The sequence below is a fragment of the Passer montanus genome, unplaced genomic scaffold (assembly GCF_014805655.1).
Source record: "Passer montanus isolate IOZ18808 unplaced genomic scaffold, ASM1480565v1 scaffold34, whole genome shotgun sequence".
In the NCBI taxonomy this organism is placed as follows: domain Eukaryota; kingdom Metazoa; phylum Chordata; class Aves; order Passeriformes; family Passeridae; genus Passer; species Passer montanus.
This window is the reverse complement of record NW_024368152.1, coordinates 4943589-4971287: the sequence shown is the minus strand read 5'-3', so window position 1 is coordinate 4971287 and position 27699 is coordinate 4943589. Positions and strand designations below refer to the sequence as shown.

General features: G+C 36.1%; 1 protein-coding gene across 2 annotated transcripts in view; it reads left to right on the top strand.

Moving 5' to 3' along the window:
- The window catches only part of EIPR1 (EARP complex and GARP complex interacting protein 1), a 77669-nt gene that overhangs the window by 26130 nt on the left and 23840 nt on the right, over nucleotides 1-27699 (top strand). For both annotated transcript variants that reach the window (XM_039715573.1, XM_039715572.1), the window contains exons 4-5: nucleotides 12720-12876; nucleotides 25708-25807. In XM_039715573.1, the coding sequence (XP_039571507.1) occupies nucleotides 12720-12876; nucleotides 25708-25807 (257 nt within the window). The remainder of the gene's footprint in view (nucleotides 1-12719; nucleotides 12877-25707; nucleotides 25808-27699) is intronic.

Here is a 27699-nt window from a genome sequence, read left to right as displayed (position 1 = left end):
TAAATATGAAACTCCTTCTCATTGTCAGAAGATTGTGTTATCCTTTGTTTCATTCTTCTAGCAGACACCAACTGCATTTTGTCAGTTTGGTCTACCTTCTAATCCTAAACCATAATCTCTCATTTGAGCTGGGAGCTCTATGCACTCTAGTTGGTGATGTTTATAAAGGGTGATTCTCCCCTCTCGCCTTCCTGATACATCCCTGCTAAAGATCCATACCTCTAATCCCAGTAAGATTGTACGCACGAGTAAGACTCTGTATTTGATATAAACGATAAGGTGTACTTGGTCAAAGGAATTGTACCCCATCCCTGAGCTGAAGATTTGACTGCCAAGGTATTTCTGGGTATGTTTCTATTTGGTTTCATAATTACTTTTCTTAGATTATAAGCCTTTTTGGAAGGAGCTATATATCTTTCTCCACTTGAGTTAAAAAAAAGAAAATGCCATGGGGTTTCTCTCCTGTGAGTGTTTCTGAGGTGTAAACAAATAAGAACTGCTTAGTTATTAGCAGACAACTAACAACATGATGTATTGTTTGAATGCCCCAAGTTGAGAAAACTATTGACTAGCAGAGGGCAATATTTAGTCTTTTTCTTTAGACTTTTTGTATGTGGTAGTTGTTGATATCTTGAACTAAGAAAAATCCCAACCACAACTTATTCTTCTTGTATAAGTAAAAATACCTTTCTTATTGTAGCACTTGTAACTGACCTAATGAACAGAAAACTGAGTGTATCTCAAAATAGTGTATCTAGCTAGTAGTTGTTTATAATTTTTTTCTTCCATTAATTACTTTTGCTTGATATGTGAACACATTGGGAAGCTAGCTACCCAAATTGTCCGCTTAAAGATACAAGCAGATTATGGTTCTGAGATCAAAGCTTTGAATCCCAAGCTAGTGCTGGGAGAAATTTTGTGGGTGTTGGTTTTGGCCACACATCTGGATTTCTATTGAGGGGAAGTACCAAGTGGAGACCATGGAAGGCTGATGTCAGGGGTGGTGAACCTGCCTTTTCCAATTGAGCTAGTGATTTGTCAAGCTTGAGGCAGCCATGCAAACCGCTTGTATTAGATAGAGTGGCATTTGTCCTGCTTGAGGCAGACTTACTACAGAAGTTATATTTGTCTTTGGAACTCCTATGGAGTAGAATGGGTATGCTTGAAGTTATATAGATATACTATATCTATATAATTATATCCCCCCCCAGTTCAGTAGGGGGATGAGTGGTCTGCAGTTCCCATCAACTTGTTAAGGAGTGCAGTTTTTACTTTATGAAATATCAAGGGGGAGCTTAAGTGTATTGGTTTCATTTCACCTTATTTCACTGACAACTGCCATGTTACCTCTGTGAGACAACTGTTGTGTGTGTAAAAGTACCAATGTGGATGATGCTGTTCAGCTCCACTCGCCTTTGTGATGATAGAAGCCAACATGTAAATATCCCTCATTAAGTTTTATTGGTGTACTGTGCAGCTTTCCTCAGCACAGAGTTAAATCTCACAAATTATTTTTATATGGCCAGCCAATACCTTTTTGTTTGTGTGGCTGTCACTCTTGATGCAGCTTTTACCTTACTGCACCCAAATTCTGCCTGAAGAGCAGAGTTCAGCTCACCAGTATAGCGATGGTTGCGGTTCTTTGCCAGGGCTGTCCCCATATGGCAGACTTCCCAAAATGCAATCAGTAAATTTTGACCTCCCTCAAACAGATGTATATCTGCAGAGTATATCAGCAAAAAAGATCTGTGCTGAAACATTGTCTCAAATCACCTTGGGATAGCATAAGAAGCATCAGACTATTAAGAAGTGCAATTTATGCCTTTTCCAATTTGACTGCCTGCTTTCTGCTCACTAGCTCCTGTTCTTCCATAGAAAATGATGGGTTTACCTGTCTCTCCATGCCTTTGCACACTCATAGATCGTTCTAGCTGTGTTAGTAGCAGGTGAGGTTTTTAAAACTTCCTTGGATTTTGCTTTTTTTATTTTATTTCGTGGGGGTTTTTTTTGAAAATCAGTGTCTGGTTTTTGATAGCTAAAAATGCATATAAGTAATGGTAAGAAAAATTAAACTGCTTGTAGCTCTTTATTCCCATATATATCTCACCCTCTGTATTTCAGAAAAAAAGTAAAATCAAGGACTACACAGGCTTTTAGGACATAAGATGAAGTTGCTAACCCAGAAAATGAGGGATCTATTTTCCTCCTCTTTTTTTGCCTGTGAAGGACATGACATTGAATAAACAGAATACAGTTTATTTTTTTATTAATTGATTAGAAAGGCTGAAAGGCATATTATTTTTTAAAACAAAATATGCATACATGAGTAATTTTGTTTTTATTTTTTAATTCTGTTCAACTCAAATAAGAATGTTCACATTGATAAGGAGGAGTGCTAACTGTTTGTCAGTGGCAGGGAGGGGGGTTCTGAGCACTGGCTGCTTGTTCCTGTCATACCGAGAGCACTAATGGGCACCAGCTGGGCTGTAGCTATAGCAGCCTCACCACTTCAGCCTTGCACAGCACGAGCTGCTGTGGCAATGCTGCAGAAGGGCCTCCTGTGCAGATTTAGGAAGTACACACTTCAGTTGTTGTTCCCTGGGCAACAGAATAACTGCAGACAGCTGGCTTTGCACCACCTGAGCTGATCAAAGAGCAAACCCTGTCAGGCACTGATACTTCAGCTCCTCCAGCTTCAGTGTGAATGTCTGCAGGCAGTGATGTAGGAAGCATTGTCATTCAGGTTTCAAGGTTAAACACAGGGGAATCAAGTGGAGTGACAGCAAAAAGTGATATGAAAACATTGTTCCTGTAGATAGTGCAGTCAGGTGTGTATAGCTATTGGTGATCAAGAATTAACTTTAAAATACTAAATTACTGATGTACATATAAAATGTCTTTTGGAATTATTCAAAAAGAGACTGGGAGGCTAGCAATAATTGGCTTGAATTTCGGGAGAAGGAAGAACAAAGGTGATATATCAGGTTTTTCATTAAGAAAGACCATAAAGAATGATTGAACATAAAGTGATATGTGAAATGATATAGCTATGAGGGACCTATATCTGGTTTGCTGGAAGCTTCTCAGGACTGCAGCAGCATGGTGTGGTTTATTCAGCAAGTGATGCCAGAAGCATGAAATGTGGGTGATTGAACTCTAATGTTGTCCAATGTGGACCTATATAATTGGGATTAAGATCCACTTGAATGTGTTGGGTAACCGTGGAGGGGTGAGGGGGCAGGTGGTAGTGTTTGTAAATGTCCATTGAACTCTTTTTTTGTACTTCTTTTATATTGTAGTAACATCCACTTAACACTTTGCTTAAGGGAGGTGCTAACTTCTCAAAATACTGTTTTAAACTTTGTTGTGAAATAATAAAGATAATTTTTAATTACTCCTCTTAAAATAAGTTTCTCTTTTATTTTTTTCTAATATCTGTATTTATTTGCAAAGGTAGTAGCTTCCCTTTTGGAAAACCAGCTCCAGTGAGTAATAATGCTGACTTTTAACAAGTCCTAAATGTGCATCTGTCCACGCCTGAAACAGGAAGGAGAACAGATTTGGTGTGTTTCTGAATGTACTCAGTCCTTATTTGCTGAAACTGCAGAATATTGATTAGTATCCACACTTCCATTGAGGGTTTGGTTTTTATATTCCATATATTCTTTGGATTTTTTTGTATTTCATATTTATTTTAGTAACATTTGATGAGAGTCTCTCTAAAGTAGTTTTAAGCGGTGATTTTTGCCTTTTGTTTTTGGGGATTTTTTGGGGATTTTTTGGTCTGCCTTGAACTCTGTATTTCTTGTTTGGCTCTTCTGATTTACTGCATCAGTGGTCCAGATATCAGTTGGTTTCTTGGTATTTTTACTGAGGTTGCATGAGGTTAGGTCCTTTTAAAAAGTGTTATTTATTAAAGAGAATAAATTAAGAAGACTGTATAAACAGATTTTATGGTATCTCATGTTCAGTTGCATTCTTTGTAATTTTGCTGTCTGTGGCATTTTCTGAAGGAATCTTTATAAGAATTAAGTTCATCTGTCTAAGTCTGGAAATGTGACAAAACTCACTTCTTTCATTCTGCAAGTCTTCAACTGTAGGAATTGCTGATGCAAAATCAAGAGTGATGTGAAGTGCACAGGCCATCCCTCCTAGCTTTAAAAACTACCAGTTCATAAAAAATTGTAATTTTCGACAACAGCAGGAATGACTTCCAGTGTCCTGAAAACTGTATTGCATCTGGAATCTGCAGTGATCTTCTATCAACAGATTTTTATTTTTGCATCTAGTACAGAAACGATTGCATGGTTTCTAAGGGGTGTCTGCTGGCTACTGTGCTCCAGCAGCAGCAGTGCTGTGAATTGATTTCTGTGTGAAGGAAGTTTATCAAGGAGTAACAGCTACCTGTAGTTAACCTTACAGGTGTGTTTCTTTTTGAACTCTGGTCAGTAGCTTCCTGTTATTTTTAAATTTCAGGCAGATATTTTTCCCTGGGCTTATTTCTTAAATTAAGTTGGAGCAATTCTCCAAGGGAAACAGTGTTTGCATGAAGATAAATGGGATGTCCCACCAATCTAAATTTTTTGCTTTTTTTCCCTGTGTTGGAACCAGCTGGTAGTATAAAGCTAAAAATTGTCATAGAAATAGTCCTCATTGAGAAGTCCTTTCGAGTGCTGCAGGGAAAATTGGTATTTACTGATCATGGTGTGGCCCTTTGCAAATTGTAGGCTCTGCATGCAGAGAGTTTTCTCACCTGCTCAACTTGTAAAGTAGGCACCAACAATGGCCTCATGTTCTATAGCCATGATTATCTCTTAGGCTTTGGCTGAACTCAACAAAGTTTATTTCCTACATGTGATTACTGTACCCTTATTGCTACCAGCTTAATGTGTCGTTACTTCCTAATTCAGTGCTGTCAAAGTATGGGATTACTTGTTTATTTCTTAATTTCTGTTTTGCTTGTTTGCTAGCCTGGATCATTTCAACAGAACTAGGTAGATGAAACTATGTGCAGTCACTCTAGCAGATATTATCCTCTGCCCAGGAGATAATATTGGTGGACTTGGGGAAATGGTGCTTAACAGAAGGTTGCTGCAATTGGAACAAGTACATTTAGCTCCATCCTTAGCTGTACCTTGCAAAAGATATACTGAAGATGTATGATGAATTAGATAAGGGATGAGAAGGAACAAATATTTCCCCCTCTTGAATGAGGAAGAATAAATATGACTAAGATTCAATAGTTCATGGTCTCATTTCTGGATCATTAAATGTGAACCATGTGTGAGGAATACAGTGGGACATTCTTCTTCAAACCTTTGACTTACTCTTTGTGAAAGTTCAGTAGTGCTTAGTAAACCTTGTAACATTTTTCTTAATATACTCAGTGATAAAACTTCAACACAACCTTATCTGTTCTCTTCTGCATTGGTGGTATGACATAAATGAAAATCCTCATTTCAATATGAAGTAGGGATGCAAAAATGGTTTACAACTAAAGGAAGGCATAGAAGCACGACATAGAGACACTATGTTTTTACCTTGTTTTTCTTTCTTTTACAGAATAACTGGCATTGTCGTTTCAATATTAGTTTCATATAGTTCACGGTCTCATTTCTGGATCATTAAATGTGAACCATGTGTGAGGAATACAGTGGGACATTCTTCTTCAAACCTTTGACTTACTCTTTATGAAAGTTCAGTAGTGCTTAGTAAACCTTGTAACATTTTTCTTAATATACTCAGTGATAAAACTTCAACACAACCTTATCTGTTCTCTTCTGCATTGGTGGTATGACATAAATGAAAATCCTCATTTCAATATGAAGTAGGGATGCAAAAATGGTTTACAACTAAAGGAAGGCATAGAAGCACGACATAGAGACACTATGTTTTTACCTTGTTTTTCTTTCTTTTACAGAATAACTGGCATTGTCATTTCAGTATCAGTTTCATACTTGTCTTTTTGCATTTTAAAGTGATAATATGAGAGCTGGTAGATAAAAACATTGTCATTTTGTATGCATATGTGCAGTAATGTGATGTGAAGATAGTAAAAGATGGGAAAACCTGGAGTTTCTCTTTGCCTGTAGGCATTCTGGATAAGCAATGGCACTACAGAGGTGGTAGTGAAATTACCCAATAACACTGGATTTTTAAATTTTCATATGATCACTTGGGAAATAAGGCTAGATGGGTAATGCCACAAATACTGTATACTGTTAGTGAGCTTTTCATGTGGCTATGGGAAGCTTGTTGTGGGCCTTTGATATCAATGTAGTGAGAGTTCCTGTTTCTGTTTGTGGATTTTGTAAGTTTCTATCTAGTGGTTATTCTATTAAGAGAAATTGTGGCCCAGAAAAAACTGCACTTATCAGAAGAGTGACACTTTCACTCAGCACATAGATTGCCCTCTCTTTTACAAGAGAGAAAATAGTATATTTTTAAAATTATATTTCCTTACTTATATAAAGGCAAGTTAAGCCTTCCTTAAGGCCAGCCATATATAAAATTACTTCTCTGTGTGGCTGTGGAATTCTGTTTTGGTTTCACACATCTGGGAATTAAAAAAGTGTCAGAATTGTCCAAGGAGAAGTTAGTAGTGCTCTGAATAAAGTCTTTGTTCTACAGATTTCAGCCATGTATCTAATTCCAGAATTTCTCCAAAGTTTAAAATTAGAATATTTGCAATGCACATACAGTTGTTCAAGATGGATGGACATTCAGCAGCTGGAAAGCAGTCTGTCACTTTCCCTGAGCATCACCAAACCCAGCTGAAAGCAGAGGACAATGTCTGTGCTGAGTGTCAAAATTTTGTGCTTGTTGGCTTTTAGTGTTATCTCTTTCTGATGTGCAGTTTAATTTATCCTTCACCACTAGTTCCAGTGAAGTAAAACAGGCATAGAACTGCACAAAATTCTGCACTAACCTGTACTTCAGTTTTCAAACCACCAAAGTGTTATAGGAGCCTGGATCACCTCAAGTTTCTGCGATTTCTCTCTCTCTCTGTGTATATATATACACATACATTTATGCTTTGGTCTCCTTCAATGTTCAAAATGATGCTTGTTTAGTTGTTTTAGGATTTTCAGTCTGGAAATCTGATTGTGCAAGGAGCTAATACTCCAGTTTGAAGAAACTAAAATATCATTTCCTTGCTGTCTTTAAGGTTGTGGTGCTGTGGTTAGAGAAAGATGTCTTGAGAATGTTTTTCCCCACTTTCCTCCATCTAAAACCTTTACTGCACAAAGCAGCAATACTTGGAATTTCAACCTTTTTATGGATGGATTTTTCAATCTTTTTATCTTTTAAATTTGATGTTGCACTTCAGTCTTTGATTTCCAGTCTTCCCTCAACTGATTTGGCCTATATGGAAGTTATTTTTATTGTATCTTAAGGATGAAAATTCATATTATATGGCACCTGTGTAACAACTCATTTTTTTTGCTTAAGACAAAAAAAGGAGAGCTCAGTACTACAGAGTTTATTACAGGGAGTTGTTTCCTTTTCTGGTATTCAGAAGAAGGTTAAATTTATTCATTGTGTATTTGCAAGTTTGGTGCTTTATGGGTGTGTGTACATGACACGTTCTCACTGCTTCTTGAACAGGTGCAGGGCATTGAAATGTTAATACATTTGCTCCATGTTTTACCAAACAGAGTTTGAAATAATTTTGGAACCACCTAGCCATCTACTAGCAAGAAAAGTTGAAACCGTAAGAATGTGGTCTTCTGTAACATTTCAGAAAAAATGTGGTGTAGGAGGTGATCATGCAAGTTTTATGGGCAGCTTCACAATTATCAGAGAATTTTAAGGGAAGTGGAATAACAGCAGATTTTTGTAAATGAAATGAGAAGTCTGAATTGAGACTGAACCAGTATAATGAAACATCAATGCTGGATATTGCTGTATATGTCACATATGAGAGTGGAAAGGGCCCCTTTGCTTTCTGTATTCAGATAACTGTGATGTAAGATGGCCTTCATAATTTCATTATACTTATATATATTCTAGTAGGAGTAATTTTAAATTTATCAAAAGTAAACAATACTTAAAATCATTCTCTAACCTTTTAAAAATACGGCTGCATAAAAATTCCTATTTGTTACCTACATTTTTTTTTGTAGAGACACTATGTTTTTACCTTGTTTTTCTTTCTTTTACAGAATAACTGGCATTGTCATTTCAGTATCAGTTTCATACTTGTCTTTTTGCATTTTAAAGTGATAATATGAGAGCTGGTAGATAAAAACATTGTCATTTTGTATGCATATGTGCAGTAATGTGATGTGAAGATAGTAAAAGATGGGAAAACCTGGAGTTTCTCTTTGCCTGTAGGCATTCTGGATAAGCAATGGCACTACAGAGGTGGTAGTGAAATTACCCAATAACACTGGATTTTTAAATTTTCATATGATCACTTGGGAAATAAGGCTAGATGGGTAATGCCACAAATACTGTATACTGTTAGTGAGCTTTTCATGTGGCTATGGGAAGCTTGTTGTGGGCCTTTGATATCAATGTAGTGAGAGTTCCTGTTTCTGTTTGTGGATTTTGTAAGTTTCTATCTAGTGGTTATTCTATTACGACAAATTGTGGCCCAGAAAAAACTCCATCTATCAGAAGAGTGACACTTTCACTCAGCACATAGATTGCCCTCTCTTTTACAAGAGAGAAAATGGTATATTTTTAAAATTATATTTCCATACTTATATAAAGGTAAGTTAAGCCTTCCTTAAGGCCAGCCATATATAAAATTACTTCTCTGTGTGGCTGTGGAATTCTGTTTTGGTTTCACACATCTGGGAATTAAAAAAGTGTCAGAATTGTCCAAGGAGAAGTTAGTAGTGCTCTGAATAAAGTCTTTGTTCTACAGATTTCAGCCATGTATCTAATTCCAGAATTTCTCCAAAGTTTAAAATTAGAATATTTGCAATGCACATACAGTTGTTCAAGATGGATGGACATTCAGCAGCTGGAAAGCAGTCTGTCACTTTCCCTGAGCATCACCAAACCCAGCTGAAAGCAGAGGACAATGTCTGTGCTGAGTGTCAAAATTTTGTGCTTGTTGGCTTTTAGTGTTATCTCTTTCTGATGTGCAGTTTAATTTATCCTTCACCACTAGTCCCAGTGAAGTAAAACAGGCATAGAACTGCACAAAATTCTGCACTAACCTGTACTTCAGTTTTCAAACCACCAAAGTGTTATAGGAGCCTGGATCACCTCAAGTTTCTGCGATTTCTCTCTCTCTCTGTGTATATATATACACATACATTTATGCTTTGGTCTCCTTCAATGTTCAAAATGATGCTTGTTTAGTTGTTTTAGGATTTTCAGTCTGGAAATCTGATTGTGCAAGGAGCTAATACTCCAGTTTGAAGAAACTAAAATATCATTTCCTTGCTGTCTTTAAGGTTGTGGTGCTGTGGTTAGAGAAAGATGTCTTGAGAATGTTTTTCCCCACTTTCCTCCATCTAAAACCTTTACTGCACAAAGCAGCAATACTTGGAATTTCAACCTTTTTATGGATGGATTTTTCAATCTTTTTATCTTTTAAATTTGATGTTGCACTTCAGTCTTTGATTTCCAGTCTTCCCACAACTGATTTGGCCTATATGGAAGTTATTTTTATTGTATCTTAAGGATGAAAATTCATATTATATGGCACCTGTGTAACAACTCATTTTTTTTCCTTAAGACAAAAAAAGGAGAGCTCAGTACTACAGAGTTTATTACAGGGAGTTCTTTCCTTTTCTGTTCTGGTATTTAGAAGAATGTTAAATTTATTCATTGTGTATTTGCAAGTTTGGTGCTTTATGGGTGTGTGTACATGACACGTTCTCACTGCTTCTTGAACAGGTGCAGGGCATTGAAATGTTAATACATTTGCTCCATGTTTTACCAAACAGAGTTTGAAATAATTTTGGAACCACCTAGCCATCTACTAGCAAGAAAAGTTGAAACCGTAAGAATGTGGTCTTCTGTAACATTTCAGAAAAAATGTGGTGTAGGAGGTGATCATGCAAGTTTTATGGGCAGCTTCACAATTATCAGAGAATTTTAAGGGAAGTGGAATAACAGCAGATTTTTGTAAATGAAATGAGAAGTCTGAATTGAGACTGAACCAGTATAATGAAACATCAATGCTGGATATTGCTGTATATGTCACATATGAGAGTGGAAAGGGCCCCTTTGCTTTCTGTATTCAGATAACTGTGATGTAAGATGGCCTTCATAATTTCATTATACTTATATATATTCTAGTAGGAGTAATTTTAAATTTATCAAAAGTAAACAATACTTAAAATCATTCTCTAACCTTTTAAAAATACGGCTGCATAAAAATTCCTATTTGTTACCTACATTTTTTTTTGTTGTAAAAAACATCAAAAAACCCTCCAAAACTAAGCAAACCCAAAACACACCCCTCCATCCCAAAACTACTTCAGAAGTGATAGTTGATTCTTCATTTTTAATTATATCATGGATTGTACCATAAATTTTAAGAATTGGTCTCACCGCTGATTACTAGTTGAAGCCTTGTAGGTTAAATTTCAACTAAAAAGAAAAAGGTAATATTTATTAGGTAATTCTTGGGGAAGATAAGACCTATCAGTGCACTGAAAAGTGTTTTGTGCAGGCTACTTTTTAAAAATTTTTAAATCTGTTTCCTGAATGTTAAGTTTGTTTGTGACATTTTAAAGTTGTCTTAAGATTTGTAGTGCTGTGCTGGAGAGGAAAGATGGCTTGAGGAGCATGTAGTTTGTTTTCCATGATTTGCTTTTGTAGTTCTCTGCCATGATCTTGATAATAGTGGAAAAGCTAATGCTTTATATGCATGGTACAGAGCTTTTAGTAGCTATAATCTACCAGAAAATTTTTATTACTGGTCTGTCATATTGAAGTGAAATGTTTGGTAAATCTCCCCTTCTTTAGCTATATTGCATTTTAAGTATTACTTGCATGGTGTACAAAGCACACTGTGTCTGGGTTTGCCCTTTGCCAGGGAAAGGTAGCCATCCACTGCTGCTTTCTTCTTTTCCTCTGATGGATCTAGAGTAAACAATTTGCCTGAAGTAATTCAGAAATAGCTGTTTAGTTAGCATGCTCTACAATTAGCAAAAGTTCAATTAAGTGTTAATAAATAAGGGATTTTTTATCATCTTTAGATGTATGGTCTCTTTTTATTATATTCAACTTGTATATCCAAATTACGGTAGAATAGTTATGTGCATCATAGATATAATTTATGCTCAGCACAATCTATCAAATATCCAATGACTGTGTATTCTGAATATATATAAAGTCCTCCTCCTATCCCTCTTTCCTGTTGCAGAAATGGCCCTTTTTTCCTACAGGTTTCACCTAACTACCTTTAAAAAATTTTATTTCATGTGACTGCATTTTAAATGTCTGAATTCTTGTACTCAGGACTTACTATGTGTCAGTTACTTTTTGTCCTACTCTGTGTTGTTTGGCTGCCTAATTTTAAACGTCTGAATTCTTGTACTCAGGACTTACTATGTATCATTTACTTTTTGTCCTACTATCCTAAAGGATAGACCCATGCTGTTAGTTTTGTTGTTTGGCTGCCTCTTTTTCCATATAGAATATCCAGATTGGTGACCTTTATAATACATCTTTTTTTCCTTTGTTAGTACTGTTTTAGCCTGAGAAGGCCTTTTCAGTGTCCTTGCTTCCTCTTGAAAACACTCTCATTACATGCAGCTGCTGCCACTTTCCTTTCCACTGATGAAGTTGCTTGCATTTGCTCATGGCTCTGTAATCAGACACTCTTGACTAAAATCAGCTGAAATATACTTGGGGATAGAGGCCTCTAAAATGACCTCAGAAGAGAAGATGTGTCATTCGTTGCTGCTTAGCCTCTGGACTTCTCATTTAGCTCATCCTGTAGCCAGCAGCCGCTCCCCCTGCTTTTGCTTACCATGGCTGTGGCTGGTTCCTTTGTTCCTGCTGGAGTGGATACACCAACCCGTTCATCCTCACTGAACCCTGGACCAGCGGCTGGAACAGCGTGAACATATGCACTGCTGCTCTGGTCTCCTCCCATTCTGCACTGCTGCAAATGGCCATATTGGGTGATGGGCAATGCCATATGTGTACAGACCATATGGTATTTTCTCCTCAGTCTACAGTTGCCTTGTTCTTCATACATTGTAGTGCTTTGCTATATGCATGTGAGTTCAGTTTGTCTTTTGGATACCATTTTTATTTGCTGGGGTTAGAGGCATGTACTTACTTTGGAGACCCAATTTTGCAATAAACAGTTGCTGGTAGTAAAGGATATGAGATAACACTCTGGATTAAACTAGAGATAGCTGTTAGAAGTGTTTAAATGATGTCTGTGTCTTTACTGTTAAGGGATCAAGCAATGTAACTTGTCATTTTCATTAACATCAGTATGGGGAATGAAACTTGGAAAACATGCATCCCAAAGAGTTTTCGTGAACACCTGATTTTGCTTTTGTTAGGGAAATGCACGTCAAATACGTGCTAGTTATGAGTTTTGCAGCAACTTGACTGATAACTTGAGGTCTGTAGCCAGGTTCTGCATTCTTTGAATTCATCTTGGTATAATATTTTTAAATATTTCAAACAGCAGATGTGCATTGCTTATAGATTTGTGTAAATGTTGGTGCAGTGTGTACAAAATACATCTCCCATACAATGATCTGTTGACATTATTCTCTGTTGCTTAGCTTCAGACACTAAAGTCATGACATGTGCTGCTGTTTGGAGGATGCCGAAGGAATTGGAATCAGGCAGTCATGAATCCCCTGATGATTCATCAAGCAACACTCAAACCCTGGAGCTACTCTGTCACCTTGACAACACAGCCCATGGCAATATGGCCTGGTAGGATTCTGCATATTTTATACTACTAGAAAAAGCCTAAAGGATAGACCCATGCTGTTAGTTTTGTGCAGATTTATATTGAAGAAACTATGCTATGCACTTTAAAAGTATTCCATCTTAAAAAAAAAAAGTATAAATTGGATTTTTAGTCCCAGATGTTTCATAGATTAAAAACATTTATTAAAGTTCTGCAAACACATATGGAGTAACAGCCTGTGTACTGCTTGAATGTGCTTTTTCCCACCTACCCCCATCTAAAGCCTTTTTTGCACAAAGGTATAATACTTAGAATTTGAATCTTTTGGAATATGAATTTGATGTTGCGTGGAAGTTTTTCCTTTTTTAATCTTCACTCAACTGATTTAGTGTAAGTGTGAGTAATTTATTGTTTCATAAGGATAAGAATTCATTATGTTACATGGTGCCTGTGTAACTACTCTTTATCTGTTGTACAAGTCAAGACAAGGAGAGCTGCAATACAGCAGAGGTTATTACAGAGGTTTGTTTCCCTTTCTGTTATTTAAGAGGAAGTTAAATTTGTCTATTGTGTATTTGCAAGTTTGGTGCTTTGTGGATGTGCGTATATGACATATTCCCACTGCTTCCTGATCAGATGCAGGACATATAATTAAGCATCCATTTCTAGCCACAGATGTCTAGCTTGAGCCTTGCAGATTAAATTGTAACCAGAGAAAAAGGGTAAATTGAAGGTTCTGTTTATTAGGCAGGTCTTGAAAAGATAGGACATATCAGTGCATTCAAAAATGTATAGGTGACTTTTTTCTAAGATACAGGTTTTCTGAGTGTTAAATTTCTTCAAAGTAGCATCCTTTAATTCTTTGCTACATATTTTAATATGAGTACTCCTTGTAATTATTTTATTATTTTAATTAATTTTTTATTGTGGACACTTTTTGATAATTAATATTCCCAACTAAATTGGAGAAGTTTTGTTGTTTGTTGTAATCTTTTAAGCTTTGTGCCTTTTGTCTTTTAATTTTCCGTAATCAGTTTCTGTCTGATGCCAGAATGCCAGAACTTTGTGTGGTAGCTGGGTCACTAAAGGAGGAATAGGAGGCATATCACTGCTTTTTAACAGGATGTGAATTATACGAATGCCCAGAATTTTATTTTCACTCCAGTAACAGCTCATAACAAGCTCATGAGCAGTTTTCAGTCATCTGCTATCTAATTTTGTTCAGTACTTAGTGCTTACAAATACCTACTGCTATTTAATGTCCTTTACCTATCTGCATGTGTATATATATGCATAGAGATTTGAAAATGTGCAGTGTTACAGAGAGATAAAAGATGTAAAGAGGATATTTGGCATTAGTACTCCTCACATCTCAGGAAAGCACAGCTGAGTTAGAGAGCCTTGTTTTAGAGCAGGCTTTCCTGTTCCTGTCTCACTCATATTGGACACAGCTCATAAATGAGTAAATTAGGCCTTTTGTGCTAATTGTGTCACATAAAGGCCACACCCCACTGAGTGGTGCATTGGCTACAAATAGCAAGGTAAATATTCTTTGTATTACCCTACTTAAGTGTTTAGAAAAGCATGAAGCCCTTAGACACTTAAGGGTTTGATTGCTGTTGGAACCAAATAGGAATCAGAAAAGCAATTTTTCTCAATGCAAAGTGTAAACAGTTTTCAAACCACAATGTAAGACCAGCGTTCTGGTGTACACAGCCACTATGAGATCAGTGGTGGCCTGGCACCATTTACTTGCAGTAAGAAGGATCTGTCATTTGCCTTGCCATTAGAGCATACATACGCTTTATATTTTGCCTGGAAAAGCACAGGCTGAACACTGGATCCAAGTTCAGTGTGACCATGTGCACTTGAAGGGGGTGGCTTAATCCACAGTGTGCAGTAGAGCAGTGTGAATGCAACCATGAATGATTTGATACAGGCTTCATTTTTTAAGTTAATTTTGACTACTGTTAGTCAGAATGCATGCTAGAAAAGTTTAAATAAGAAACTGGGCTTTTATTATATCTTTATGTGCTGGGCCTGGAAAAGTGGGCAGTCTCCCACACAGTTTAAAGATGCAGCATGTCATGTTGGTGTCAACCTTTGTGACAGTGGCTCCAGATAGCAGCTTGTAGGAAGATATATTTTGTGTGTCTTGGTATCCATTGCACAGATGTTTCATGAGATTTATGGATCTGGTTGCAGATCATAAGTAATTTGAGTTTTGATTGTAAAACAGGCAAAAAAGCAAAGCTATCTTGAACATGTCACTGGTTAGGTATTCTAGCATCTACCACACTCCTCTGGGCTTTATTTGCTTGTAGTTTGCTCATGTTTACCCTGCTCTGCTTCCTTCCTTATCATGCCTTTTGCAAGGTAAGCCTGGTAGCTGAAATTTACCTCACTGATTTTTGTTTCTGGTATCATGCACTAAGAAACACAAGGGGGGGATTTTTTCCAGGTCTGGTTTTGTTCAACTCTGTACCGAAGTTAAGAACTGATTCTGCATTTTTTTTGGCCTTTATCTCATCTCTTTTATGGAATTCTGTGCTCCAATTTCTCTGAAATTTCTTACTGAAAACCAGCAGAGACATGTTTAATACCAGTTCTCTTTTGTGAGCCAAGACCAGAAGAGGGTTTTCAATGGATTATGACTAAAATCTTAAACTTTGCTGACAAATCTTAAAGTTTACTCTTGGCAAAACCTTTGGCAAAAATCTAGTATCGAAGACATTACAGGCAAGTGAAAAAGAAATTTGCTTTTCTACAGTTCCATTTTATCTGGATTGCATGAGTTACTGTGTTTAAAAATTAAGCAGAACCTTTCACTTTTAGTATCTGAGTTTGTTTATTCACTCCAAGCTTTGAATTTGGGACTCATCAGCATTTTTACTCAACTCTTGTGTGGCATAAAGAGAGTTCAGAAAATTAAACAGATGCTTAAATTAGGCCAACAAATAGGCCTTTAATTGTTCTGTTTGATTTTAGCCTAAGATTTTTTCATCCCCTGCCTGTTCCTCATGGAAGCCAAAATGGAAGGATTTCAAGTGCATAAATACTGGGTGAATTACTTTCGGTGTGGACAACCCCAGATACATACAGAAATTTGTGTGTTTAAAAGGAAAAAAAGTATTTTCAATAAATTCCTTCCATAAGTATCTGTGTTCATACAGAGTTAAACCTGTATAACAGTAAGCATGTGGATCTGTGCAATGTTGTAAGATTCAACTAAAGGAACTTGCCACTGGATATTTGCAAGAAGCACTACTGTCCAAAGTACTGTCTGCATAGGAGAGGCCAAGGAAACGGGACAGCAGTTAATGAGATTCTGATTGTTTGTCTGAGTGCAGCTTGGAGGAATCCCCAGAACTCTTGTCTGTTAAACCCCTGAAGACTTGTATTGTAGTATTTAGAACAGTAACCTCCTGTTCTACTTCTCTCTCAGTTTTGCTGCAGACTTTTTTGATAGTAGACTTGACAGGATAGTCCTTGGAGAAAGGAGATACTACAGGCCTTAAGAGAAAGTATAAATCTGTGAGATCTTGAATTCATAACGCAGCAGGGAGTTTCTCTTGAATCTGCTGGAAGCAGGCTTGCCTCTCCATGCTTACCATCCTATTTTTTGCTTTCCAAAGGTGGCAGATATAAAATAGGGTAGATCCTGTTCAGTACTAAGCTATGTGCTTCAAAAGACAGGGGAACAAGTGAAGTAAGTTAGATTGTGATCTATGGAGTAAATGTAGAATAAAGTGAAAGTAAATAAGGGGAAACTGTTAGATGAACAGTGAAATACAGCTGTAAAGGGAAAATGCATGGAAGTTACAGAGACAATATAAGTGGAGGCTCAATTCTGAGAAGCCTGAAAAGTGAGGAATGAAGAATTCATGTTTTATATAGGAAACAAAAGCTGCTAAAAATTTGTTTGAAAGGGATGAGTATGTTAGTAGTAATGATAGATTATTTCATTAGGCTGTTCTACTAGCTCAAGTTGATTTTTTTTTTGGTGTATCTCACTCAATCAATCCTAGATATGAACATGCAAATATTACCATATCTAACAGAATGTAGAGAGGAAGAGATGTTATAATATTCTTTAGAGTCACAGATGTTTCAAGAACTCCAGGATGTTTATCACTAAAATATTAAATTAGAACTTTGAATTCACAAAGGAGAAAGCTATTATAAATGAGCTATTTCCAGAGATTTTAAATACTTAGATGTTATTTGGCTTTTCATTGAAGGTCTCCAAATAGAGTACTGAGAAGGACGGTCTCTTCCTTGGCCATGCACGGTACAAATCAACCTCATTAAGGTTGGCTTTTTACAGAAGTACAAAATTCGCTCTTATAGTCCTTTCAATTTGAGTAGAGATTTAATACATAACATTTTATTGCTTCATCATGTTCATTCCATTAATGCACACAGTCACCTGATCAAAGTTAGGCTCATTCATAATTGATGCCCTGAAGACAGATGACTGATATCCGGTAGTGTTTTACTTAGTTTTTTGGCCTTTAAATTTATTTTTAAACACCCAAAAGCCCACAAAATTAAACCATCCCAAAACATTTTCAAGTAAAAAAGCCAAGAAGTAAGAGAATATGAATCTCAAATATGTAAATGTTATTTTTAGTAGCTCTAACACTTTCATGTGTTATTCAGGTATCACTTCTCTTTCTTGTCATGATGTTGGTAATGTTATTTCTTCTATAGAACCCCTCTGTAGGCTTCAGGATAGATGTATAAAAGTTCTACCTTAGGGTTTCATTAAAAAAAAAAAGTCTAAAATAATTTGATAGTCTGTACCTAATGAATATAAACCTGAAAGTAACAATACTTTTAGAAGGATCGTATGGTCTTGAATATGTGGTGCAGTACCTGTTAGATATGTTTTATAGCAAAGACATGTAATAAATGCAATCATAAGTTTTTTAACCTTATCTTAGTTTAACACTTCTTATGTCCCACTACCAGAAATATAATTGTGGTGACAGAGCTCCCTCTGATATTTGTATAGAGGCTTCTTTGAGAGTGTCAGGACTGTCAGTTGCATATTCTGGTGTATAAACTGAACTCTATTTTTGGGGGGGAGAGGGATATTAATTGTATCTTCACATGATGCACAGAATTTCAGAGCTATCTGAAATTGTCAGCATTTAAAAATAATTATTCCACACTTGGTTCATTCCACATATTCCATCAGCCAATTCTGATATTACAGTAAGAATAGAGACAATTTTTTTGGCCTAATTTACTACATGACAAATTTCACTGGGAATATATTTTAACAGCTGCTTATCAGTACTGATAATGCCCTTTATATTCTGATCCTTTCTAAATTGGTAAAGTTTAAACTGTATTTGTCTCTGCTCTCTTCATAATACTGTGTGATCCTGAATTCTTCGCAGGATTTTGTTCAGTTGAATCTTTGATTCTTCTTTATTGTAAGTAAAATAATCTATTGTATATAAATACAAATATTCAGTGTTCAACCATTAATTGTCTTTCTTGCGTTTTCTCTTTCCTTTTCCACTTTTGTTATTCTCTAAAATATGTCTTGATCCAGCAGAGTGATTTAGAACACTCATTTTCTCATTTTCATTCCCTTGAATGTTTGTGGTATTTTTGAGTGCTTAGTATTGTGCAATTTTAAAACTTTAGCTTTTCAATGTAATCACTTTTTCTAGGGAATAAATGTGATTCATTAATTGGATACTGAAGTAATAGAACTTTGTATTATGTGCACTGTTTATTATGTTAGCTTTTAATCAGAATTTATTTGACTCTACTCATGAAAAGCAGAGGGAAACTTAGTCAAGCTAAAATCTGACACTGAAGCAAATACTAAAGGGAAAAATATTTATTTATTCATTTTTGTGAACTTACTGTATGTGTTCAGTTAACTTATAACTTCTAATAAATTTAATAGATTCCATATGCTTGAATGAAAATTAGTTTTTTTGAGGTCTTTGCAGTTTTTGTTTGGTTTGGATTCATAAATCATGATGCAGAGAATAGTGCAGAAATTGTGTTATTCCCCAAGTAACAAAAAAAAAAAGGGTTTGTAGAGTACTATTTTACTTCTCTATCCCAACTAGAACATAGTTTATTTTCTGTTTTCACCATATTCCCCAGTATTACTGCTAAATTAGTTGAGATTTTTTCCCACTGAAAGAAAATCTAGCTGTTTTTAAAAGCTTCCTCTTTGTAATATCACTTAAGCCATTCATACCACTAAAAAAGTGAGGACTGAAGTCTGCCTCAACTGATTTTGCAGGTGAAATAGATACTTCTGTTTATTCTACTACTAATCTATTTATTCTGATAGTTTTATGTTCAGTCTTAACTGAATTGCTTCAAATGTTAGTGGGAAATATTAAAGAAAAATAGTGTTGCAGAACTGTGAAAAAATCAGTTATGCAGGAAAATTTTAAATGTTCATGAGGAACTAACTGAACAGGTGCCCCTGTTTTCTTTGTATTAGACTCTAGTTTGCTCTCCAAAACCCCGTTAAGAATTTATTATTTAGAATATTTATCCCTTAGGGTAGAATTCTTTCCAGCACAATATTCTGGGATGACTATAGATGTAGCAATGTTGCTGCTGACACTTGCTTACATAGTAGTTAAAAATTCAGGGTTTTGAAATGTCTTTTGGATGCCTGTTGGATGAAAGAATTGGCCCTTGTACATTTGTGATTAAGTGTATCTATTTGGTAAAATAGATACAGCCTCCCACAGTCCATCCATCCCAGTGTTCAGGCTCCAGCAATGGTGATGGAGAGGTAAGTTAGGGAGACCACATTAATTACAGTCCCAGCTGCTTCTTGCAGTCTCTTCACCTCGAATTCCCCCAGAATAAACATTTGCTGGATTAGAGGTGTTAGAGGGTACATCTATGCTAGGTCTGTGTAAACCTTTAGCATTCTGTTATTCTGAACAGAAGAATTGGTGATTTTCTTCAACTATCAATTCAGATCTAGGCAACCATAATTTTCTTCTTAGGCACATGTTTTAAATCAATTGAGAAATATACTCAGAGGAATATTCTGCTTTGTTAGGTATTATCCCCCTGACATGTTTTAAATCAATGGAGAAATATACTCAGAGGAATATTCTGCTTAGGTATTATCCCCCTAACCAACCATGCAGTTTGTTACAAACAACACAAATTAGTAAGAGTATGCTATATCCATATTTCCATATTTGAAAAATTCCTTATGAAAATATTCAAGTCGTCCTTCTCAAAAGTAGATACATGTTTTCTGTAAAATAAGTCTGCAGAGATTGTTTTTGATCACTCCAGCTGCTTTGCAAATAAGATGGTTTCAGCCCTTAATTTTTGCCTTAGTACATGGAAATGAATATTGTCATCCTGAGGCCTTCAGTGGCTGGGTAAGAGTTTTACCTTGTGCTTTCCTGACAGACATTGAAACTATGAAAATGTTTTTCCTAGGCTGATCACTTTACTTGATCTACAGACAAGCCAGTTATATGTTCCTTCCGGACATGTCAAACATCCATAATATTCACTATGAGTTTTTTAAGCCCTGTTCAAGCAACAAAATAGAAATAGTGTCTGTGGCAAGAGCTGCTTCTTGAGTAGTGTGTTGTAGAGACCCACACCATGATAATTTAAGGAAAAAAAAATTAGAAATAAGTGATTTTTCTGTGGCACCTCCATGTTGGGATGCTTTTTTATTTGTAAAGCAGTTTATTTTTCTGAATGTAATAATAATGCAAGAGTCAGAATAAAGCCCAGCTCTCTTAGGGGTTTTCATCCACAATAAGCCTTCATTTCCCAATTCCCATTGCTCAACAGATTTTTAGATAAAATGTTCATGTTACCTTCTGGGTTTTTTTAGGAAGCTGTGGTTCTCATTTCACCACATCTTCAGTTGGACTCCAAATTAGATCTCAATGTCTGAGAATTTGGAGATGAAGTGCAACTTGTGTTCCCTGCAGCAGACTTCAATACACTGTAAAATAGCCAGATCTGATTTCATTCAGAAATGTGGCTGCTTTGTAGGGCACTTGGGTAGGGAACAAGATCATGGGTTCCATTGGTCTGATCTCCTGTCTTTTAGAATTAATATCCTGATTATCTGATAAGCAAGAATAATCTTTAAATTGGAATCATTGTAATGCAAAGCAGGCACAATATTTGAATTCTTAATATGTGAATTCTTCTGGTGTGCTACATGGAAGCTGCAGGATGAGTTACCAAATGCATGGGGGTATTTTCCATTTTTTAGTGCATGAGAGTTTTCAGTCCAGCAAAATTTTTCCATTTATATAAATAAGTGGTTGTCTCTTCTGTAATTGCAGTTAAGCAGTAGTTAATGCTTGCTTTGGCCAACATTTGTGGCATAACTGCAGTTCATATGGATGAAAGTCAATGCTTTTTTTCTTCCTTAGTCTATAATGGAGGACTTTGAATTGTTCATTGGTAAAAGCTCTGTACTTTTATTGATAAAGGTGTTAACTATCTTTGCAGCATAGGAGAAGCTAGTGGGTTCCTTTCATATGTGCATTTGAATGAATATTTTAAATACTCTTATTTTTTGGTAAGGTAATATTCTCTGTAGGATTTAATTTTATTTTTTAGTACTAGAAACTACTAGCTGCAAGCTTTATTGAAGCATTCTGAGTTAGATGATAACAAAATAGGATAAAATACAACCTCTATAATTGCTTGTCTCCTGTTATAGATTATTTAAAGATCAGCCCTCAGTTTCTGAGTGGCAACTCTTGTAAACAACTTGACAACTGTCTTGTCCATTTCTGAAAACTGTAAACGTCAGCAACTGCTGATGCACTGAGGAAAATGGTGCCTGGTTTATCTGTTTTCCATTTTAGACATTATCACCATTTCTGCTATGCTGAAAACTGCTCCAAATGAAAACTTCAGTTTCTCTAAAATTTGTATCTTGCATTAAAGTAACTTTTTTCTTTTCACTCACCAATATTTCCTGCCCACGTCTTCTCCATAGTATTTAATGTTTGACATTCAGTCACGAGTACCGAACACAGCTGAACATGTCTCAAAGGGTGATTTGAGTAACCTCTACTTAAGATTAAAAAATCTGAATGAATGATCACTACAACCACACCCATAAATGAAAAATGAAATAAAGTAAAATGGGCATCCCACAAGGATAGAGTGAATGTTAGAGAGACCTTTTCATTGCACGGTATGTCAGCTGAGTTATAATTGGCTCTAATTAGTACACTGTATTCAGCTGGAAAAATCCTTTTACCTTGAAGTTCAGTGACGCTCAAAGATGTGTAATTTCTTCCTACCTTTGAAAACATCAAAGAAATTGTTTTCGATCTAGCTTTTGCAACTAAAAATTGAGTGATTCGTGTAGGAAAGGTACAGATATATCAACAGGCATATAAAATACTGATCTCTGTCTGAAAGGACTCTTAAAGGGTTAAGTGGTCAAATCAGATTTCATTGTCTGTAATTAAAATATATATCTACATAGATCAACACCAAATACCAGTTATATTTTCAGCAATATGTAAGTAAAATGATGGACTTAAATAAATGTGATCAGAATCAACTTGAAGATTTCTTAGTTACCTATTCAGCCACGTGATGATCCTGATATCTTTCAATTTCACTTTGGAAAACCGGATTGTGGAATGCTATGATCACTTGAACGTTATAATGCATGAATTTTCTTTATGCTGTTTCATGTTTTCTTAAAATATTTTCATCTATTTGAAGAATCTAATTGATGTATGTCTGCAGCAAAACTATATGAAATTCTGAAATATGCATGGCAGTGCAAGTTGGTTTCTTCTCATTGTTACAGACAAAATGTAGTTGAACTCATAATTGAAACTGGATGTCATAATTTTTATTATCAACACATTTTCAATTGCTTCTAAGTTTTTTCCAAGTTGTACCCTACTTTTGAAAAGTTTCTATTGTTGAATAAGATTGGCAATACAACACACAAAACAGCCAAATTTAAAATAAATCATAGAATTGTTCTAGTAGCATATTCTTGGTGAAACATATTTAAAAACATGATGATAGCTTAATGTGCTAAATGTAGGGTTTTTTTCCTAATACAAGAAAACTCATTACAAATGGGCTTTTATAGGTAGGTGATTTTCATGGATTCAAAACACAGTAAGGGATGCAGGTCGTGCTTCCAGCAGAAGGTAGGTGCAGAAGTGAGGCCTTTCTTTATTCTTTTCCATTGCCTTATGGAAATGTTCAGTGGGTAAGGAGTCAGCCAATGCATCTTTTTAGTTACAGTTCCAGATTTTTCTTTACAAAACAGCAAACAGGTGCAGTCATCTGCCTTGTATATGTGATTCCTGTTTTACTAAAAGTGCAGAATGAAAACTGATGAAACTGTTTACACAAGGAGCAAGAGTAATTTGAGAGGAAGGTATCAGCTGAGAATAAACGAATTTTGTTGTATTAATGGTGTGAAAAAAGATACTTTGTCACTTTCTCTTACCTGCAACTTCCTATTTTCCTTGTGTTTTATAGCATAAGATGAAGATTAGATGAAGTTCCATCACTTGGATCTGGGGTCAGCCAGGTTATATCCAGTGTTTTAGGAATATAGGAGTAAAGCAAAATCTGGAATAAAATGCAAGCATGCATAGTGTGAAGTGTAGGGCTAGGAAGGTTGCTAGTGGCTGCCTAATGTTGGGCTTAGTTACCCAAGGCTGCATCTCTTTGTGCAACCTTCTTTGATCTATTCCCTCTGTTACAATCCAGATTAACACAGAAGAGCAAGGAAAACTAAGTCTCTGTGAATAAAATGAATCAAACCCAGAAGGGTTTGAAATATACCCCAAAACTTGATTAAACCAGGTTATATATTGATGCCAAAACACTTGATATATCTTATTTTATAGTAAAACAGGCAAAGAGAAAACAAGAAAATACAGAAAGAGAAAAGAAAATACAGACTAAAAAGAGAAAAGAAATAGGAAAAGAGAAAAGAAATAGGAAAAGAGATGTGCAGGGGTGGAGTGCACAGAGAGTAACAGGGTGAGATAGAAAGATCAGCCATCCAAGGGTCCAAATGACATTGTGTGGCTCCCCTTCATCTGGCTTCTTGGTGGTGAGGGTCCCCTGCTACCCACTGCCACCATAAAGCAATGGAATGCAATGGATTAAAAAACGTTTATAATATTGAGGTGGGAACGCCCATGTGCCTCCCCTGGCGAGGGCAAGTTGTCCCTTGCAACACTGTGGAACTGTTGCATCATGGTGTAGGGTTTGGGGACCCCTTTTGGAGGGCCATGGCATGCCCTTCACCTTTCCCAGGGTGAAGGGGTCCCACAGCTGAGCTCTGCGCAGTGAGGATGGGCGGTCACTGCCTCTTTCCAAAGGTTTTTTCACCACACACCCAAAGCCTCTCTCCCCCCACCCTTTGGTGTGAGGGTCTGTGTGAGCCTGGCAGCTGACAGCCCTGGGATGTGGCCTCCAGCTTGATCCCTCTGGGAATGTGTTCTTCTTCCCAGCCCAGGCCTGAGTGCTGCCCAAGGCCCCATTCGGGGTTGGGTGATTTTCTCTGCAGCTTTCATACAGTTTTGCTGTAATAGGCAAGAGTCTTTCATGAAGATGTTTAAGCCATAAGTTATAACATTTCAATCTCCAACCATCCAGTTACTGAACTGATTCACACAAAAAGCAAAACAAGCTTGTGACTAGTCCATGAGACTTAAGAAACTTGTGAGAAGTCCATGGCTAGAAAACTTGTGTCTAGTCATGGACTTCTGATAAACTTCAAGCAGTGGGACTTCAACCAGGCTCCAAAGATGAAAACAGTGTATGTGCTGCCCAAGGCCCCATTCGGGGTTGGGTGATTTTCTCTGCAGCTTTCATACAGTTTTGCTGTAATAGGCAAGAGTCTTTCATGATGATGTTTAAGCCATAAATTATAACATGGCTTAAATGTTACTGAATTGATTCACACAAAATGCAAAACAAGCTTGTGACTAGTCCATAAGACGTGAGAAACTTGCGCAAAATCCATGGCTAAAAAAATTGTGTCTAGTCATGGACTTCTGATAAACGTCAAGCAGTGGGACTTCAACTAGGCTCCAAAGATGAAAACAGTGTATCAAATGCTTTTAGATAGCTGAAGGTTCAGTCTTAAAATGGAAAGAAGTTTCTCCATTTCATATTTGTTGATACTAAAGTTGTGATCTCTACCTTCAGGTATATTGTGGCTCTAAGATTACTGGGAGGCTGCAAAACTTGGTTACAAAAGTGTTACAAAATTACAAAAATAGAAGCGTATTCTTATAAAATGACAAGTATTCTTATAATCCTACTCTTACCTCCAGCAAATTTATTAGTGTTAGAGTGCCTAGTTAGTTAGCTGAGCTGCCCATACTGACTGGCTTAAATACTCTGCTTTTCATAGACAGAATAAGAGAGGAGGACTGATTTCTTGCATTCCTTCCTGTATAGCATGAAGTGAATCACAGGTTAAAAGTATATGTTGATTAAGTCATGATGACAGCTGCAGAGCTGAATCAAAACTAAGGCTTATGATTTTTAGTGCACCTTCAAAAAGGATGCATAAGACTCCATATTAACAACTCTGAGGTTTCTAAGCCTTCTAAAATTTGTGTACATCAAGGTTTCTGGTTGCATTTCTGTGTATGTGCAATGACTGCTACAAATTGCTAGCTAATGGCAGATTTTGGACTTCAAATATGTGATGGATTTCATCTAAAGGAAACCAGAAGGAATATGGTTTAACATATTTTGGTATAGATTAGGTCTACAGAATTAAAACAGCCTTCTAGTTCAAATTCTGATGGATTTTAATGTTGGGTTGTTTTTTTTGTTTTTCTGTTTTACAGCGTTATGTGGGAGCCGATGGGAGATGGTAAAAAGATTATTTCACTGGCTGATAACAACATATTGTTGTGGGATTTGCAGGAAAGTTCAGCCAAAGCTGTGGTAAGAAATTTTCTTTTAACAAAACATGCTATACTTGAGTATAGTCCAAACAACAGCATTCCTTAGCCTAGAACTTGCTAATCTTTTAACTATTCCTTCAGAAGTATTTTGTTGCTTATAATGTAGGTGGGGGAAATGAATATTCTACCATTGCCTTAAATAAGAATGTTTAAGAGTAGTATTTTAGTATCTGTTGCTAGTGGGTAAATGTTTTCTTTATTCTAGAGTTCCCCTTAATGTCCTACTGCTTTTATAGTGAGTAATCTAGAATAAAGCAGTGCTGATTTGGTGAATGTCTTCCAAGTGGAAACTGATGATTAGTAAAGCCAAAGGTTATTGAATTCAGATAATGGTGTAGGAACTCACGTTGGTTAATAGCATGCAGATCTTTATTTAATTTACAACTCTTGATTGTATAAGTGTAATGTAAGTTTCTCTATTTGCCACGTACTTATTTGAATTTTCAATTTAATATTTACTAATATACAGTTTTTTCAGGTTATTTCACTTACTGTTAAAAATGTCTTATTCAGGAACATATATAAAAAGTGTCATCCGCATAGATTTTGTCTGATTATGCCATATCATAGAATCTATATAGAAAACTTTGAATGATTCCATGTAGTCATTTAGATCCGTGTCTGTGCTTATAAATGGAAACTTGTTATGTCAAGGACATTACTATTCAGTTGATCTGTTGTCACTTAAAAAAAACCAAACTAACCCTGACCTGTCCTCAGGTTGTGGTTAATTTTTTTTCCCGGATGCTGCAGAATCATATTTTTCAACTTAGTCAAGACAGTGTCCATAAACTCTTTCCTGTTTATACCACCTGACTGTGTGTAGATGACAATGTAATATAATATTGTTTAATACTTTGTTTACAATCAAGCCCTTTGGGTTCCTTCTCTAGATGAGAAACTTTAGCTCTTTTTTTCATCTGCAACTTCAATAGGTGTTGCCTTCCAAGGCTTCAAATTAGTATTTGTTTTTATCAAATTGATGTTGAGAGTTTCTGACAGCTTACCTCCAGGAGCTTGTCTGTGGCATTGTATCCCCTGGATTTGCATTGCACCTGCATTAGTCAGTATTTCTTTCCTAATGTCTGCATAATACACAAACCTTTCTGCAATATTGAAAAACTGCTTTGGGGTTGGTACTGCTTCTCTGCTATGGGTCCTCATGTCTCCTTGAAGTAGACAACTTAACATTTTGCCTTTCTCCTACTTTCACTTCTTGTGCAGTTTTGTCCTCGCTTGCTGAAATTCTTTTGAATGTTAATTCATATTTTCACTCTTTGACCATTTTCTCAAAACTCTCAGATTTTTTCTTAATCCTAAACTCTCTCCCATGGCAGGGGATTGGCATTAAATGATCTTTAATGACCCAAACCATTCTGTTATTCCCTCTAGGATGCTGTCTGGTGTATTATCAGTTTCTCTGTGGAAATCTTGTAACGAAGGCCAAATTTTATGGGGTTTTTATTCCTCATTATATATTGCTTGAGAATTATTTGTTAGAATTTTGTATGTTGTGTCTTCCTTATACTATTTCTTTTCTCAAAACTAAACCCCCACTCTATCACACAAATATTTGTGCAGACAACTATGATTTCTGTTTTCTTTTCCTTCTATTGCTAGAATTATGATCGCTGTGATTTTGGAGAGGAACAGACACTACCAAATTTTGTAATTTCAGCATGATTTAGGGAATCAGTATTTTTATCCTCAAAGCAACATTCAGCTTGGAGCTCCTTTCAGTATTTCTAGTGGCATTACTTATGTAGAATATTTTTTTAATTGGTACTTGTAAAATATTCTTGTACTACATCAAATGTTGATGGCACAAAAGGACTCTAGAAGGAAAAGTATGTGATAAAGGAATTAAGGGCA